Here is a 20532-nt window from a genome sequence, read left to right on the forward strand (position 1 = left end):
TGGATTCTGCAGTACACTAAACCAGCATTACTCTGTTCTGTCAACCATTCAGTGCTGAATATGTGGTCAACAGAAAAAACACAAAACACCATAATTGCAAATTAGGAAGATAAATATTGGCAAGTCAAATTTAGATAAGAAATCATCTGACCTGTGCCCTTTCCATACACATTGAAGCAGATATGAATTTCTCCACAGGCCTTTTGGAACAAGCTCAGCATGTGAAATATTTTAACAAAGGAATGAGAAAACATAGAGATATGGCAGACACACATAAACCAGGTGACGTGATCTTCACAGCACTAACTCCATCAGTACACTATGAAATATGAGGAGAGTATTGTCAAATGATCAAGAAGAAAATATCAGAATCTGTCCAGATGACATTCTGTTTGAAGTGAAAGAAATCAAACGCATGGAAGATAGTCTATCAAATTGAATCAGGCTAGATCAAGCAAAGAAGAGAAGCTGTAGACAACATGAGACTTCCTAGAACAACAAACCCCAGAATTGCAGAACATTCTAGAGATAATTCTTTTTATACAGTACATACCACATGAGACACTGAGACAAATTTTATGAGACAATCTATCACGACAGTGTTTTTATCACTGTATGATGACATGACAGTGCAGAATGAAACATTATAGAATAGCAATATAAATTGTAATGATCCCAGCAGTCACTAATCAAAGCAAGTATATTTAAGAAAAGGTACAGAATTTTCCTGCCACAAAGGAAAACTATTTTTGAAACTTCTTATAGAGCTGCAACAGAATTAAAACAGAGTTATGTTCAAATCAGGAAGGAAGTACTAGATACGGTCTGAAAAAAACCCAACAATACACATGGGGTAAAGACTGAAGTAAAAGGGAACTTTGACATAATGTTATCTAAAGGTTTTGGAAATTACGAAGAATTACGATGGATATATCAGACCCATGAACATGTAAATATTTGTTGCAAGTAGATTTGAGGGATTTAAAGTGTTGCATATAGCAGAAAGAAAAGGAAGGTGAAGGATAATCTCCATCCTTTTTTGGATGCGGTGGGGAACACTGCCACAAAGGATGAGGAAAAGGTGCTTAATGCTGCCTTTGCCTCAGTTTTTAATAGCAAGACCAGCTTTCCTTGGAGTACTCAGCCCCCTGAGCTGGAAGACAGGAATAAGGAGGAGCAGAATGAAGTCCCCATAGTCCAGGAAGAAATGGTTAGTGGCCTGCTGCTCCACTTCGATGTGCACATATCTATGGGGCTGGGTGCGATCTACCTGAGGGTACTGAGGCAGCCGGTGAAAGAGCCCGACAAGCCACTCTCCATCATTAACCAACAGTCCTGGCAAACTGGACAGGTCCCAGAAGACTGGATGTTGGCCAATGTGATGCCCGTCTACAAGAAGGGTGGGAAGGAGGATCTGGGAAACTACAGGCCTGTCAGCCTGACCTCAGTGCTGGGGAAGGTTATGGAGCAGATCATCCCGAGCGTGACAACGTGGCACATGCGGGACAACTGGAGGATCGGGTGCAGCCAGCATGGGGTTGTGAAAGGCAGGTCCTACTTGATGAGCTTGATCTCCTTCTATGACAGGATGACCTGCCTAGTGAATAAGGGAAAGGCTGCAGATGTTGCCTACCTGAACCTTAGTAAAGACACTGAAAGTGTCTTGCACAGCATTCTCCTGGAGAAAGTGGCTACTCATGGCTTGGATGGGTGTGCTCCACGCTGGGTTAAAAGCTGGCTGGATGGCTGAGCCCAGAGGGTGGTGGTGAATGGAGTTACACATGGCTGGTCACAAGTGGTGTTCCCCAGGACTCAGTATTGGAGCTGGTTCTGTTTAATGTCTTTATGGACAACCTGGATGAGGGGATCGAGCGCACCCTCATTAAGTTAGCAGACAACACCAAGTTGAGCAGGAGGACTGATCTGCTGGAGGGTAGGAAGGCTCTGCAGAGGGACCTGGGAAGCTGAACTGATGAGCTAAGGCCAATTATGTGAGGTTCAATGAGAAGTGCCAGTTGCTGCCCTTGGGTCACAACAGCCCCACACAGTGCTACAGGCTTGGGACAGAGCGGCTGGGGAGCTGCCTGGAGGAAAAAGGACCTGGGGGTGCTGGGTGATGGCTGGCTGGGCATGAGCCAGCAGTGTGCCCAGGTGGCCAAGGCTGCAAACAGCATCCTGGCTTGTATCTGCAATAGCGTGGCCAGCAGGACAAGGGTGATTTTCCCTCTATACTCAGGCACTGGTGAGGCTGCACCTTGAATACTGTGTTCAGTTTTGGGCCTCTCACTTCAAGAGGGATGTAGAGGGGCTGTAGTGGGTCCAGAGGAGGGCAACAACGAAGCTGGTGAAGGGTCTGGAGAACAAGTCTTATGAGGAGCAACTGAGGCAACCTGGGTTGCTTAGCTTGGAGGAAAGGAGGCTGAAGGGGGACCTTATCGCTATCTACAACCACCTGAAAGAAGGAAATTGTAGCGAGGTGTGTGTCTGTCTCTTGTTCCAGATAACAAGCAACAGGACAAGAGAAAACAGCTTCAAGTTGTGCCAGGGGAGGTTTAGATTGGATATTGGGAAATTTTTTTCACTGGAAGGGTGGTCAAGATATTAAACAGGCTGTCTAGGCGTGTAGTAAAAACACCATCCTTGGCGGTATTTAAAAAACACACAGATGCGGTGCTTAGTGACATGGTTTAGTGGTGGACTTGGCAGTCCTGAGTTAACAGCTGAGCTTGATGATTTCAAAGGTCTTTTCCAACCTAAATAATTCTATAATTCTATGTTTTGAAACCCTAGGATAAAATGATGAAAAAAAGCAGCATTTAATGCAGATGAGACCCAGTGCTATATACAGACATGTCAAGAAGCAGAGAAGGACAAAGAAAGATCCCATAATAACAACTTGTCCATCATTTTAAAGATAAGCTGGCCATTCAGAAAACTAAGTGAATGCTAATATGCGCCTGTACACAGCCTTGAAGGAAAGTTTTTCTTACAATAACACCTGCTGATGCAAGCAATCAGAGCATTATTCTTTGCATTATGATGGAGGAAATACTTAACACTTGCATGAGCTGACATAAGGCTGTTCAGATTGCGAAACCTTGTGCAAAGCACAACTTTGCAAGTTTCAGTTTATCATAGTTTAATATATGAAGAATTTCACAGGAGACCCCAACTGTTACACTATCAAAACTAGCTGACTGCAACAAGGCTTTTACCATCACATACCAGGTTAACATCAATAAGTAGCTCCTGCACCTTGCCTCAGCACAGCCACCAATCCCCTGCAAGGTTTCAAAAGTTCATCTGCTGTCTGTGATGTTTCTTCACCCTCTTCAGGCCAGTCCACACTGCTTCTTGCCTCTGCTGTGTCTGGAATCTTCCTTCTCCAGGCTCCTTTTCCAGCCAGCCTCTCCTCATCTCTCCTACATCCAGGGCATTGTCTGTCCTCCCTCTGTTTCTTCCAGGTCTCTCTTCATCCAGTACTCCTCTCCCATACCCTTAGAGCTCTTTAACTACTTAGCAGGAACCAGCCACAGATGCACATTATCCACGTCAGCCAACCCACCGCCCCTGAAGCCAGCCCACAGCTGTATATTATCAACGTTAATTAACCCGCCTTCATTCCTTTATAATTCCTCTACACTCAAGTAATCAAAAAGGAAAGCTTTGCTCTCATGAGTTCACCTGATAGCTAAACTATTTTCTTAACATGCACTTCGTACTTTTCTGAACTTGAAAAAACTTTAGTTCTGCCAGGAAGTCAGATCTAAATTGTAGTTTCAGGTTTCATAGTGAGTTAGAGTGACCAAGTCCCAGTAAGAGATAAATAGATCATTTTGTAAGATATGGGAGTAAAACTCACTCATTCTTTTTCTAGGTATTCTCAACCTAATTAAATGGGCCATTCCATTAAAATACAGATTTTTGTTATGTGATGAAACATTCAGCCTACTCTTCTGGAACAGGCATACATCAATTGTGCAATGGTATCCTGCCCTGAACTGCTGATGCTGATGATTGTTAAAAATAACTCTTCCTTCCTTTATCTGAGTTGCTTTATATGCATGAATAGTGCCTGAAATGGTTCCCATCAATGTGACTATAGAATGAGAAAATTTTTAAAATGCACAACAAGCAGTGCTATGGAGTGACAAGAGTTAATCACCTTTTTGGGTTTAAGAGCATAAGGCAAGACAATTGAGTTATACTGCTGTAGCATAGTCTGCTGCTATAGTTGTAGACTATACCCACAATGAACATTACTGATGCAACAATAGAAGGTATAATAATATTGGGAGACACTGAAACATGTAATCGGATGGACATACAGGAATCATCCAATATCAGAATATCCCTATAAGCAATGATCAGTGGTTGTATCCAAGGTCTCCTACAGTGAGACTTAACACTAGTTTCTGCTGTTACATATGACCACAAGGGCATGGGTAGGCAACAAGAAGGTGGAGACCTATGAGATTTAGAGAAGGTCCCTGTTCCTGCATGCAGGGGTAGGCTGAAACAGGATTACCCTGGTTCCCAAATATAGAAACAGATTGAAATAGGAGTAAAGAGTCAGTTCTGCTAGGTAAAATTTAACAACCTCCAAACAAAGCTGTGGAATGTTAATCAATAATTTTTCTGAAGTTCTGTAATACTCTGTTCATACCTGAGGGATAGATGAAGAGGACATTTACTAAGACATGATTTAGTGGGAAACTTTTTAATAAAGACAGCACAGGTCAACGTTTCCAGCCTTAGTTTCACTCTGGGTTCCTGAGACACTGAAGGCACTACTTTCATCATGACTACATATACCTAATGCTTGTGGGGTTTGTTTGTTTGTTTTGTTTCTTTTCTAAGAATACCACTTGGTATTTAAATTTATTCTTTAGCATTACTTTATATTTTGTTCAACACAAAAAATATTGGATCAAATAAACTTTCTCAAAACCTGGCCTTGACATTGATAGCTATTTTACAATAGTAATTGATCACATTTGAGGAAGTATTCAGCAAATAGTTATGAGTTCAGCAAATGTGAAGGTCATACCCACAATAAGCCAACATCTATGACATCCTACAGGTTTTACGGGTTTATGGATAAATATTTTCTTCTGATTCAAGTATTTGCTTTTTTACTTTTTTTTTGGTTTTTGTTTAAACTTACATGATAATAACAAGTCCTTATACAGCATTTCAAAAGTGTTTTTTTGCTTTTGTTGAACAGTATTCAGAAAAAAATGGAGTATTATACTAGAAGAACACAATATGCTTTGAGGTACAATTATTGAAAACCATACAATATATAGTTATTATGGCTTATCAGAACTTAAATACCTTGCTGTCTAAGCCTCACTTGGAGAACTAATTACATGAATATTACTCAGTGTCCTGGTGTCAGCTGGGATAGAGTTTATTTTCTTCCTAGTAGTTGATAGAGTGCTGTATTTTGGATTCAGTGTGAGAACAATGTTGGTAACACACTGATGTTTTCAGTTGTTGCTAACTCATGTTTATACTAGGTCAAGGACTTTTCAGCTTCTGAAGCCCTGCCAGCAAGGGGGCTGGAGGTGCACAAGAAGTCAGGAGGGTACACGGCCCAAACTGGCCAAAGGGACATTCTATACTATATGGATAGTGAGCAATTGTACTGTGCACTACTTGGCTTTTTTGTGGTTGGTTTTTTTTTTTTCCTCTTGAGTTTTATGTCTCTTTCTCTTTTTATATCTCCTTTTTCATTATTATTAGCTGTAGTATTTTAAAAACTTTATTTCAATTATTAAAGTGTGTTTGTCTCAGCTCATGAGTTTTACCTTTCTTCCAGTTCTCCACCCCACCCCACTGTGTGTGTGTGTGTGTGAGAGAAAGCTGATTTGTGGTACTTAGTTGCTGGCTGGGATTAAACCATGATACTGAGTTACAGTTCTTAGATTATTTACTCATGCTGCAATGCTGATAAGTACAAAACATTAGAATGTGCATCTGGAAAAGTTATGACAGGACAAAGAACTTTCTATGAAATGTATTGCCCTTTCTGTTCTAGTAATAGAACAGAAAAAAAATGAACATGCAATATCCAATCTCTTAAAAAGTAGAAGGCTTGAAATATAGTTTGAATGTAGAATCATTTAAATGTATGTAATATATTCTATTTTAATGTCTCATTAAGACACATGTTATAATGCCAAAACATTGGCACCTTTTCATTGTATCAGTACCATCTGGGGTTTCTCTAAGAAAGCCAGTGTCCTTGCCTAGAATGTTTTGACCTGTGTTACAACTCAAGTCTTTATAGACTTGCCAGAAACAAAATAAGAAACCTTTCCACTTGCCCCTCCCCTATACACTTTAAAACAATATAGCATTGCTTTCCTGTTATCCCTCACAGGTATATAGGGCCATTATGGTAGCTGGAGGTAGATGGGTAAGAGTAACAAAATTGCTTCAATAAGCCATGAGTTATGTTTGTACAAATGAGTGGTTGTTGTACTTGCATGCTACTGACTAAAGGCTGATGACAAAGTTAAAACTGAATAATCTCTAATTCAGTTTTGCATTTCCTTTCTTAATGTACCATCGGTTTAAAGAAAGCTTAGTCACTAAGAAAATTTGGATAAATGTATCATTTTTCAAGCCAAAGTGCATTTTTCACAAACAAGTTCACTAAAGCAGCCTAAGTATTTATTCTTTTTTAGATACAAACATTCATGATGTGATTAATGCTGTCTGGATTTTAGATTGAAGTGAAAAATTGATTCACTCTGGATAGTCCTAGTTCTGCAAATATGAAGTTAAAGGCTCTCAGCGTTGGTTAACATTACAAATATAAAATAGCGAAGATCTGTTTTGAGTAGAGACAAGGGAAACAAAAGGAAAAACAGCCCTATTGTCACATCAATTCAATTTACAACAGACATACATGTTGAGTCTCTCTAAAGTCTCTCTTTATTACCTGCTCTTCTCCTTGGATGTTTTCTACTGGGTAGTCATCGTTTAGAAAGCCCCTGCAGGGTTTCTGTGCTTCTCAAAAGGATGTGCAATAGAGTATGTCACCCAAAATAATTATCTGCAACCACCATCTTACCTTAGGCTACATGTCAATATGCACTCACTTGGTACTCAGAGACTGGATCTAATTTAGACCTGAAGGCAGACGTACGTGAATAATACTTACAGCAACAAAACAGGATTGAAGCTACAGTGGAACTAATTTATTAGTTTAAAAGGGCATCAACTGAAGAACTAGTGTCTTTCATAATCTTGGTCCTGTGATATTTTTTGCTTTTTCTTAGCATCCAAGAATGAAATTCCATGGTGTCTTAATGAAAGCAACAGAAGAGACCAAAAGTACTAGCCTTACAGCATGTGCGTGTGAGGTGTCTTATTCTGGTGAAAATGAAAACATATTCTGAGGTTAAAGGAATTATGTTGGTTTTAAAATATGTGTGAAAGAGGAAAAACATTAGGTCATATAATTATAAAATATAGGGCTATGAGCTATAAACCAGGCAAATCAAAGGGACATTATTATGTAGAAGTTGCTATGATAACTGTACTAGAATTTTAAATGGAAGTTATTACATATATTTGCCAAATGTGTAAAGTAAACAAGAATATATAATATAAAGTGACTGAACATTAAATGCCTTTTATGTGGTATTTGGCTTCATGGAATTCATATGGGCTGGAATGGATAACTAAATTAAATAGCATTGCTGTGACCCTTGTGAAGAACTTCAGAGGCAGGAGAAAATACAAAGTGAAGAACTGTATTCTCCATCATGTAACCAAAAGTTTCATTCTTGCTGCAGCCCGCTCCTCAGCCCACAGCTGCAACAAGGGACTTGCACCATTTGCTTTGGAGCCAGCAGGTGTCTAGTCTTCCTCTCACCACAGAGCAGTGAAATTACCCTTGGTAAAGCTCACAGACAGACTCCATATTTCCTCAGAATAATTCTTATTCACCCTGTCTCTTTGCCCTGTTTGGCCAGGAGGCAAATATGGGCAAATATTTGCTAACTCATAGATGTGTTTAAATGGATGAAAAATTTTTGAGGTGATAAAGCAGAGGGGATTATGTGAGTATGTGCCCACAAAAGGGAACGTGCAGTTCTGTCCTAGACCAATCTGAACATTTTTTTGACTCCAGCCTGAAGAAATTCACAAAATAATCATTGTAAAGCAGACTTCTGTGCTGAATACCGACCTGTCCCTGCCCTGTGGGCAGGCAAACATGCTGTTTCCATGAAGATATAATACCACTTCAAGAAGCTACACTGAGCTTTACAATAATACAAATACGTTTCTTGAGCATGTTTTTCTGTGTTCCTTTATGATTTCTTCCCCACAGCTTTTTAGAGCATGTGGCACTTCATGGAACAGAAAACTTGGAAATAATCACATAGCTCATGAAATCCATTTCCCTGAAGTTACAATATCCACGGCATAGCCATTACACGCCACTGGCCACCAAACACATCAGTAGGAGCTTGAGAGTTGTCCGAGAAGACCAGCAGGCCAATTATAATGACCCACAGGAATCTGGCAAGGCTGAGGGCACTGCCAATGCTTAAGATTTTTACCTCTGAGGAATTTGTTAAACTAAATGCCTTGTTACATGCCTATGGAGCCTAACACCTCAGAAGAAACATTTATACAGTATCTTCAGTGAATTGTGAAGCACTGATACAGTTAGAGGAATTTACAGGTTGAATCTTTAATTTCTGTTACATACAGGTGAACAGTTTCTGACTCATGGGTAAAGCTGCTGTAGAGGTTATCATAATTTTGAATGGCAGGACTCCATAGAAGACAGGAACTAACATAAATGGTTATTTTGCCTAAACTATGAAAGAACTAATGCAGATTAATAATGCAGTCTAAATTAAATTATTCCTTCTTTTGTGAGGTACTGAGTACTAGGGTGCATAGTAGTATCAGGCATATACTATGGGATAATCTTTTTCAAATATTCCTTTTTCCACCACTGACTACCATCCAGCCCTCATTCTATTACTAACATATTGTAATTCCATTTAAAGGAAAATTCCGCTATGCTAATCAAGTTTATTTGTACATCTGTAAAAGGCCTTTCTTGTCCCCTTTCAATACCTTGACTGTTGTATAAAATCATGTGTTCTGTTTATTCCAGAATGCAAGGTTCTCATGACAGAGAACAAGGTCATACTTCAGTAAGTAGTTTCACAGTAATGAGTCTACCTGTTACTTCCTTCCATTCAAATGCAAAGTTTTCACATAAGTTATTCTTCTGGGTCATAATGCCAAGCTGATTTTATCTATTGCCCCCTCATTATTCTGAGGTGACTGCTAATGTCCACTGCCAATAAAAAGAATTCCTAGAAACAGTTTGTCTAACGGGAAGTACCAGTTTTACAAAGTAATTTTCTTTGTCAAACAATACCGATGACAACTGTATTTCATATACAGAAAGAGTAAATGAGGTTTGGAACAGCTAAAAAAAACCCAAATTCACCTTACTTATTCTTTATATTCTTTGATACATCAGGAATTGAAGCATGAAATACGCCACCACAAGACTGCAGAATAATCACAGTATTTTAAGATTATACAGTTGAAACTTAATATCAAATAAAATTTCTGTTATTATTATCAGGTTTGAACAAATCATGTAATTATTTGCCCTTAAGTTCTTTTACAACTTCACTTACCTTCTATACAAAGCACAAAAGTACTCTGAGTAGAGCAAGGGCATCTCTTTGTACAAAACACTTGGCATATTATAGATGCCACAAGAAATACTAAAAGACTAGCAACAGTAGTCATAGTAATAACAGATCTGTTGCCTTAGGAAAACACAGTTTAAAAAATATGGTCAGGCCAGCGTGCAAGGAGCTGTAAATAATGCACTGATGGCATTACATGGCCTATTGCTCTGAGATTACCGCTCCAGGAAACTACTAATAATGCCATCCCACAGACTGACTTTGCTTACTTGCTCTTACCACTTCAGTTCTTTATTTCACTCATATATATAGCTTTTCCTAAAAAAGTCATAATCTCCCCTAAAGTGTAGTTGGAATTCTTTAATCTGGTTTTCTTTTGAACCCAAAATACAGGGGTTATAAAACTTGAAATATTGTTGAGCAACCGTACTAAACAGCAACCCATCTAATACAAATGTTTCAATTTTTACAAATAATCAGAAAAATAGATTTCCACAGCCTGATAAACTGAAAATGAATAAGCCATATCCATTCTTTATGATTTGTTACAGCCAAAGCACTAGCTACACTTCACCTTTTCAACTGACATAACTGTTAGCACATGGGTTTAGATCTGAGCAATATAGTTCAGAGGTCTAGTGAAAGATCTCTGGCTCCTACCAAACATCTTGCTGTACTATCCATCATTACTATATATATGACAGATGGAGTTAGTATTGTGCTCCAGATGATTTTATCATTGACAGCCTCTATATCTAATTGCAAATAGCTTGCAGAGGTAATACTTGCAATAAGAAACAACCAGATCTTACGTAAGTGTTCATGACAAAGTACTAGAAAACAAAAATATTACACTTTTTTTAAAAAAAATTTGAGTTCAGATGAACAGCATCTGCAACATTATGTGGGAATAACGTCAACCTAAGATTTAATAATAAACTTCTCCAAATGAATAACAGCACTATGGTTTGATTTGGTACAATTTCAAGGTCTTACAAAACTCATTCTTTTGCTTCTGTATAATATCTGGCAGACCACTGGGCTGTATATTATTTTGGACTCATTAAATGCAAGGTAATGACATCTACTAGATAAGTCTTGTTATATTACATTAAATTTACTAACTAGAGTCTAAGAGAAAATACTTGTATTTTCCTCACGAGTAATCATGTTCACTGCAATGGGATTACATAGAGAAGTATAAAGCAGTCAGAAGTGAGACATTTAATAAATCAGCAGCTTATAGCACTAAATATTTCATAATATCTAGGTAACATCTAACACTCTGAAAATTCTGCCAGATCCAACATCCTGGAAAGGCATTTAGATGGAACAATGGCAAAACAAACTTACTAGTCCCCAAGGCACCAGCAGCAGATGGTATTTCAAACAGAAATGAAAGAGAAAACTATATTTAATGATATGAACAAGCCCTTACCTAGTGGCTGCCCTGCAATGATCCTGGCATTCTCTCCCGCCACTGCAGCCCTTGCGTGCCTCTCACTCATGTACTGTACAAATGCATAACCTTTGTGCACTGAGCAGCCAACTATTTTCCCATACTTTGCAAAGATTGCTTCGATGTCACCTTTTTTGACAATGGCTGTATTCAGATTGCCGATGAAGACTCTGGAGTTGATGGACTTTGGGTCATTCTTATTGGTGACGTTGCTGGTCTGTGTTTTGCCAGTCATGGTTGGATCACTTGGCTTTAGCCCTTAAATAAAGAACAAAGAAGAATTATGTTTCAAACATGCAGATTCTCCTGACTTAGGTGATTTTCCCCACTGTAATTCACTTTTCATTTTCCACTTAGGTTGAATCTAGACTCGGAAGAGTTATACTCTCTAAAAATTATTATCAATAAACCAAGGTAGCACATTTTAAAATACTGTTCATAAGTCAAGTTAAAACTTCTTACTTTTATAGATATAAAATATAACAATATATCTTTTAATGTAATGCTGTGGTACTGGAGCTTACTGTAATCATATGTGGATTTTTGCTTAGAAATTCAGTATTGACTTTTTAAGTACCTGGCTGTCTAGAAACTGCAAAGCAAGAGAATGAATCATTATCTTACGTCAAATAAATGAACATTCAAGGCCATGCAGAGAACAAACTCTAAAAATGAAAGACAACTCTGCTTTTGTTTGGTGAGTGTTAGCCAGAGCACACTTCTTAACAGTTAAATATCGTTGACTACTGTGAGAGTGCAGGGCACGTAACATACAGTTCTTTACTGCAATCAATATGTTTCTATCAGAACAATTTTCCCTATTAATTCAGTACAAAAAAAAAAAAAAAAAAAAGAGACAGTGGCTTATGTTGCTAGAATTAAATAGTTTGAAAAAAACCTTGCTTAGTTACAGGACACGGATTTGCTTGCTGCTTTGCTTTTTCCTTTAAGGTCACTAATCTAAATACATCCTGACATATCTCAAATGGAAATATCCACACTATTCCTGGGAAAGATTTGGCAAAAGAAAACAAAACAAATTACTTCTTATGTTCATCTAACCTCACACTTCCGAAGTGCACCTGATTTTTCTTAATATATATGCAAATTCCACCTGCCAGCAGGTTTCCTTAATTTACATCAATTTACTTAGATGGAGATGAAATGAAAGAAGTTGTCCCATGTTGCTGCTGGGTTTTCTTTAGCTATATTAGACAACAGAAATGCCAAAAATATGCATACCTCTACATGGTGAAAACATTTTGTAAGAAGGAGGTCACTAAGACAGCAGTCAAATATAGGCCACGTCTTACAGCTAAGAATTATGTTACTATTTTTTAACCTGTTCATACTTTTGATCATATCACAGTAACAGCTCAGGCAAGAAGAGAATGCAGTTAAATACTGCTCGCAGTTAAAGCTCAGTTCATTTCTCAAGATGAAAAGGAATAATGACTTCTATTCTGGAGTAAAGCTTGACACTGACTAGCAGAAGTTTCATATTTTAAATCAATAGCTACCATATATTAAGCTAGACTGATGAAAAAAGAAACCATTGTCACTGAACTCTGCACAATTCCTGGTGAACAAAACAGCCGCAGCCGCAGCCATGGGCACTTTGACCATCTCCAGCACACAGGATCCAAACCCCCACCCTTCAGGCAAGAACACACAAAGGAGCCATGTGGGCTGAGTCCTGGCAAACAGTCTGCTGTGTTAAATGAATGCAAGCAATGGGGCTATCAGTCAAATAGCTTTCACTTGTTTAACAACTTAATATGACAGCTTCCTTCATAGCGCAACATTTAGAGAAAATATTGTAGAAAACTAGAAAAATATGTTTTCCTGTAAGTTTATCGATTTTAAATACATTCTGGGAACATAAGATACTGTATACATGCACAACATTCATCATGGAAAACCAGGAAAACCGCCTTGACCAAAAGCCTCTTAGCTTTATCATATCACAGACTCAATAGTGTATATTTCTAGGTAGCTGTGCAGATCATGTGTGTTGAAATCACATCTATATATAGTTAACCTGCGTATTGTGAGCAGTTGTAATAGTAGGCTTGGTACCATAACAGTTTGAAGACAAACCACCTGTAAAACATAAATATAATGGACATTGAGATCCATATTGGCATTAAATAGACTGCTGATATTATCTGGGAGCTAGCAAGTCTAAACCCATCTTAGATATACCTGTATTTACACAGAAGTCAAAGTGACAATAGCATAGCCGTGTTAGCTTCAAAAGCCCTAATGACCCAGACTGATGAGGTAACATGGTAGAGTAGCTAGGCATAAAATGTTATTGCAGTCAAGTAGCTGGTGAACAGGGAACCACTGGTATCCCTTGTGGTTCCAGGACACACACCACTTCACTGTGCAAATAGCACTTCTGTTGGGAAAACTTGACATGGACAGTATTGTGTTCGTCTTTGAGAACATCCAGAAAAAAAGCTATATCTATATTATTACATAATTCTTAACATTTTGTTAATGTTTTCTGTTACATTTATCAGCTGTGTAGCTGAACTGATTTTACTAAACTCACAGAGGTAGTGTCTCACAAGTAAGACTACTGGTCCAGGAAGTAGTGGACTTGGCTGGTAGGCTTGTCTCTTCCACTCGCCCGCTTATGACTCTCAGCAAGACACTTTTTTTGTGCCTCTGTTTCCACTTTTTAGACTTCAGACTTGCTTTTTTTTGACTCATCTGTCTCTATGTGTATTTTTATACAGCACATCACACAAGGATGGCACCTCGGCTGGTACATTTTGGGTACAACTGACGCACTAATAATAAAAATAACAAGGGGACACAATCTACAGAAAATCTTCTGCTTAGAAAAGACTTGCATGAAAATTATACGCAACAAAACTCTTTTAATTATTGCCATCACAACTGTTTTCAAAACACAGAGTACTGCATGCTGTATTTCCTGTATTGTTTAGTCATTTAACATGGGATTTAGGGAACTATTCCTTTCTTCATGTCATAAAAATCTTCATTATATTTTTTTCCCAGTTTTGCTATGCAGTGATTTAAATAGACTTTGAATAGGACATTGAATGTTTCTCTCTTGTAGTTGTTCTTTGCAATGCAAATTTGCAATGTTTTAATAACACAAAGAAAAGTAGTTGTCTAGTGGGTTCTCTCATATTCAAATGAGCAGTCAGGAAAACGTGCTGCAGAAATTCAAAGGGTGAGAATAATACCAACGTGAATAATTGAGATTTGATTGCCTTGCTGGTCAACATACAATACTATTGTGAATATTTAATGAAAATCAAAGGTACATGGGATCTTCATTACAATAAGAAAGAACTTATGGTAGGTCTTACACCTTACTTACAATATGCATCTGTGAATACTGAATTATACCTGTCTTGGAGCTATCAGTAAAATGACAAACATTGTAACTCATACAACTGCAGAATAAATGAAGCAGTGAGAGAAATGTATCTGAAATCATCTCATATCCTTGCAGCCTTTAATAGGGTATCTTGCTAATTTCCTATTATTGCAGCGACCCTTGCTAGTAATAAATATCCCCTATATGCCAAACATATATTTTAGGAAATGCATTGTGAATAATATCTAGCTGTCAATACACTTCATCATGCTTACTTATTCAATACACTTCATTATATACAGCAGGGGCCCTCAAACTTTTTATCCAGGGGGCCGGCACGCGGATGCAGTGGCAGGCAGTCATCTGCGGCTGCTTGGTTTCCCCCCCCAACCCCCGGCGGGGGGGTTCTGCAAATACCGGGGGCTGGATTGAGGACCCTGGGGGGCCATAGTTTGAGGACCCCTGATACACAGCATTGTTTTATGCTGTTGCTGATTTAATTATTCTACCCAGAACTAACTAGTTCTTTGTGTACTTGAACACAGAAGTTATAAATTAGACCATTTCTATTATTACATAGATCTCTGATTCAAAGAATAAAGTTTACAAATTTGCTTTAAACATTAAAATTTCTAACATGTTAAACAAGAATGAAAATGGAAATTACTGAAATGTGGTTCCTATTGTCCAGCACACACATGGGACAAATCTAAACTTAAGCTTAGATTTGTCTAAGTGCTGAAAAGGGGGACAGATTTTAAGCCCTGGCCTCCCTCACTTTTCCAGCATTTTCTGACAACGTTTGGTTAAGCATGACAAAGCATTGTTTTGTGGCTATGAAACTCATCTTCAGTCCATAAGATGAAGGTTTGAACCCACATCTCCCATTTCATAGATGTTCCTGCTACGATGCTGTGCTTAACTCCAGAATAGTGAAGACAATGATCCCTTTTACAGTTGTGCTGTGGCCCAGTGCAAGGAAGAGCACAGGACTTGAAGCAAAGGGAAAGGCAACAAATTGTCAAATTCTACATCCCAGTAACTCCAAGTCAATTCTTTGGAAGGGTAGAGGCAAGAAGGAACTATGATAGTCTTGTTGGATCTCTGCTTCCTGTGCTGCTTACACATTCTACCAATGACTCTTCACAGCAAAATTCAAAATTTATCTTTGAAGAGGCAGTATTTTGGTCAAACTGCAAAACAACTTGGGACATATGGAGACTTGAGGACTTAAGCTGTTTAAAGGGATTTTGAGAGCAATTCACTTCAGCATCTTCCTAGTTGTACAACTGTTTCTCATCTTAAAAGACTGATTGGAATTCATCAGCCAAATTAAATTTCTACTGAATACTGCTAACTTGTCTCTGAAATTATTATTATGCATTTTCCTATGCAGAATAAACAATGAGGCTGATGTGTAAGAATTCTGTTAGAATTAATATCTTTAAAAGAAGATATTTTATTTAAAAATAAATATCTTTAAAAGAAGTTAGGAAAAATTTATATTGATGGTTTAGGGGCTTGGTTTGTTGGTTTTTTTATAAGATCTGTACTTACTTTCACTTTTAAAGGATTTGCGTCCAACAAGTTTAGTAATACTTAGAGGAGTTTCTACATATTTATGTGCTTTTATCTTGGAGCTATTTTCTTCTGTAAATAAAACACTTGGGTTTTTTTTAAGCAAATAGAAAAACCCTATATCTTTGAATGAACTAAATATTACTTGCAGTGACTTCAGGAAAAATTAGAGTCTATTGAGGAAAAACTGAAACAAGTAAACTGATAATATTTGAACACTTCAATGTTTTCTGAAAAGACATTAGAAACATGTCACTTACATAGAGAGCAATTTAATATAAAATTTCTATGTACTCATTATGTTTTCAAAGAAAATATTAGGAAAAATGAAACACACTTTCACCACCACCACCCCCCCCACACACACAACCCCCCCTCAAAAAAAATCCGTTTGAGATCATGTGTAGAGCTGAGTCAGGAAATCAACACTTTGTACTATATCTATGTGATAGCAAAAGACTCATTCTATGGATAAAGATTTCTAAGTTTGAAAATTCTCATAATCAGTAGCTTATCTAAGCACCATTAAATTCCAAATCTTGATTTTTACTATTTACAATAATGAAGTTTGCATAGTAAGATGCATTATACACATTTAATAATCACAAAATCCTTCCAAGAAAGACAGAAAAAGACCTAAATAGACACATAGTTGGACTGTGATGTCTGTCTCCACAATGAAATCCACAGTAAAAAGTACAGCCTGTGAAAAATTAATTGCTAGGATATTTGGGGGTCAATCTGAACATGGACAGTCTGGCAAATATTGAACATCACGTATTGGTCCTTAGATGGACAAAATGCAGCACTATAACACATGGTTGTAAAACACATGGTGCTCTCTTCAGCATTTCCAAGCAATTTATGTCTGCCCTTCTGTTATCCAGTCTCAGTTAACAGCTGAACTTTCGCAACAATCAAGGTTCAAACCTTGCTTTAATAGTTGAGTTCTTCTGTGGTTTAGTGTCTTTAAGGTTTAAGAATCAATAAATATTAAAAGAAATTAAGGCCATAATATATTTTTCTCCTTTTGAACTACTTTTTAACAACAGTGACAACATTAATACTTTTGTAGTGTTGCAGACAAATTTAAGGTGTTTAAATATTGCAAGTGTCCTTCTGTGGGTGAAATCAGCATAGATTTGTCTTGCATTGGTACTAATATTAATGGAGAAAATTCAATATTAATGTTATTCCTTTAATAAGCTGTCATTAAAAACTATTTTATCTCAGTTAAATTCAGTCCTTGACAAATCCCTGTAAAATTTTACATACCTGTTGGAATTAAGAATATTGAATATTTCATGGTGGGAGGGAGGGATGGAAGCAGGGAAGAGAGAGAACAGAACATTATCAGATAAAATATATTTTGTCTTGGAAAATCCTTTCTTCTTTATATTTAATTTCTTTTTTAATGACTTGCTATATCTAGGTCACACAAATAAAGAAAAAAGCTATTCATAAGATGGCTGGTTAAATCCACATCAAAATATTCTGGGCTTTTCCAGTTCTCATTAAAGTTAAAGAATCTGCTTCACCTCTCTCTCCCCAAGATATCCTGCCTTTCTATTTTTGTTTTATTTTTATGAATTAGCTTTAAGTTTTCCTTTCAATTATTTTTAAGAAGGTGTTGACACATCATGTCTATGACACAGACAATGCTCCCTTTAAGCTGGGATTTCTGGAGCCATATAAATGACAAAACGCATCAATACTTGCTATGCCACATCTTGTAGAAAACAAAGGACTAAAAAATAAAATGATGTAATAGATCGCACTTCATCTGTTGACACTGTTCTCAAAGAGACAAATACTCTCTCTTTTGGGAGGGTGAATAAAATATGTCTGATTTTTTAAAAAAGGGAAAATAACTAGATATTAATAACACCATACAGCCAAATATCATAACATACTTTCACTAATACATTCATTTGGGTTAATTGTTTAAACATTTGAAAGACTGCAGGGGAGACATGCACTCTGTCTCAGGAGCAGCACAACCTCCAAGGAGGGAGAGGAAAGAGGATAAGGTCTAAGTCTGTACAAATGGACAGAAATTATCACTTCTTATTGACCTGCACTAGCTCATGGTGCCAGGATCTTCTCCCACCCAAACAGGCAGAAGAAAATGAAACCTGTCAGTGGAGATTTATAGGGATTTTCCCTCCCATTCATATGCTCTTTGTTCTCAGGATATAGAAAATAGCCCTACATAATCATGTAAAGAAATAAATTTCCCTAATAAAATTATTCGATGAGCACTCAGATATGGGTCCCTTTCCCCCATCATATTTAATCCCTTTTAAATACAAGGCTTTCTCTATTGATCAATTGCAAAATCAAACCATAATCCTGTTGGCTAAGATAAGAAAATAACTGTGATAGCACATACCAGTATAGCTGTGTAAACAGTACAGTAAATTCAGGGGGAAAATACTAAAATGAGATTAAAAAAAAAATAAAATAAATAAATAAAGACTTATTTGGGATTCTAAGTGAAATCTGGAATAGGGTAAAGATATTACATTACCTAACTGTCTAATCCCATCAAGAGATACGCTTTTCCAGGGAACAGACATGGACATTGAGGTTACAACATAGCAAATTCCAGAATGGGACACCTGGTATTTTCCCCTCACACCTTTTAAAACATCTCCAGGAAAAAAAGTACAATCACAATATTTTGACACTAACATAAGACAGACAAATAAAGGTCAACATTCATACTCTTCTTTAACGTGTCTTAGTTGTGATCTATGTGTTGAATATGTCTATCCAGGAAGCTAATATTGGAAGCTTTTCATTTTGGGATGTGCTGCTTTTATGTGTTGTCAATCAGGCTCCTGGAGATAAAACTGAACAATTTTATTTTTTATTCTTTTCTTAAGAAAAAGGCAAACAAAACTTGGTGACTTTCCCCTTCACTTCTAATATTTTGACCAGGTCTATTTGTAGCCAGCTATCTCATTTCCTCCAAGTCATCATTTATCATTTATACAGCAAGCTATTTTAATCTTCCCTCATCAGTCATTCCTGCTAGCTTCTTAATAATTTTTAATGCATTTCTGACTTTCTACAGTTTCTATGGCCTAAATCTGTTTTCAATCTTCAGTTTTAGGTACAGTGACAGTAAAAGGTGCAGGACTGCTCTCTCACTCTTCACTTGGTGACACTATGGATTGCCTAAAAACAATCTTAGCTATATTTGCTGTCATATGACATTTCAAGCTAATCTCATGTACTCTAGGGTTGCTTGGTCTCATTTGGCAGTGTTGCTTCCTCTGTGTTTTTGCTTTCTCTTCAGCTTCATATAACTGTGAGGATTAAATGAGCCTTGGCAAGTGAGACAGTCTCCTACTATCATTTTTATATTTCTAACCATCCTAATAGACTTCACCAGTTTTCTCTGCTCTCAAGGGAGTTTACAGTCCCATATGACAACATCTTCTGAAATTTTAATCAGCATTTTTTTTTTTAATGCATTACAATTCAAAGCCATTATTTAAAACCAGGTCTATTAAGGGTACCCATGTTAGATGTTTCCCCTACAACAGAGTTCTCATTCCAAACCTTCTCTGTTATATACTAAGCTGTTTTTTGGGACACATGATATTAAACATAGCTTGGTGGATATGAATAATTTTTTCAAATTTTTTCTTAAGGGAAGAAGATTATTTTGACAAATTTGTCATGCTTTTTTGAAGTAGCATCCAATCTCATCCAATCTTAATTTCTTCTGAGATCCCTATAACGAACTCATCGATGGACTATTTCAGCTAATTTTATGCTACTAAAGCCTCTGAGGAAACTTTCAGTAACATTATTTTTACTAGAATTTTGCTCCCCTATGTTTCCTCTATTGTTTTATAAAAATTTGAAATTGGATTTGAGGAATGTCACAGTCTAGGCTGCCAAATACCAAACAAGAAGTCAAAAACTTCCGAACTGTAATCCTAGCTCTGGTAGAGACCTGATAAGAGGCCTTAAGCAAGTCGCTTAATATCTCTACCTTGTCCTCTTTCTTCAGAAACTGGCAATAATACCGATGATATTCCAGTTCAGCAAGTCGTTACATGAATGAAATGAAAGAATTGAAAATACTGCAAAAATGCTGTGGCATTAGGAAGTTTAATAGAAACTATACAGTTTAATTGAAAACATAGGACTTTGTTTTGAGGATCAGTGATGTCTTTGTTTTTCCTGTCCATACCACTTATACCTGTATACTTCTAAGTCTTTTTCTGTATTTTCTGTTCATGGGCATTTTTTCCAGTTTATCTCATGTATTAGTTGATCAAAATAATTATTTGATCTTTCATAATGGAGAGAGGTATTTAAGCGTACTTGACTTTCATAATCACAGGCAAATTAGAATCACATTTACTGTTGTATTCACTCCATAATGTCCCTCTCAGAAGCCTGTCTTGGGG

At 37.2% G+C, this 20532-nt stretch overlaps 1 protein-coding gene across 5 annotated transcripts in view; it reads right to left on the reverse strand.

Annotated features, from left to right (window-relative positions):
• The window catches only part of RALYL (RALY RNA binding protein like), a 401158-nt gene that overhangs the window by 196283 nt on the left and 184343 nt on the right, over positions 1-20532 (reverse strand). For all 5 annotated transcript variants that reach the window (XM_055705681.1, XM_055705679.1, XM_055705680.1 and 2 more), the window contains one exon: positions 11143-11421. In XM_055705681.1, coding sequence (XP_055561656.1) covers positions 11143-11398 — 256 coding nt within the window. In that variant the 5' untranslated portion in view covers positions 11399-11421. The remainder of the gene's footprint in view (positions 1-11142; positions 11422-20532) is intronic.

This window comes from Falco cherrug, chromosome 3 (assembly GCF_023634085.1).
Source record: "Falco cherrug isolate bFalChe1 chromosome 3, bFalChe1.pri, whole genome shotgun sequence".
NCBI lineage: Eukaryota > Metazoa > Chordata > Aves > Falconiformes > Falconidae > Falco > Falco cherrug.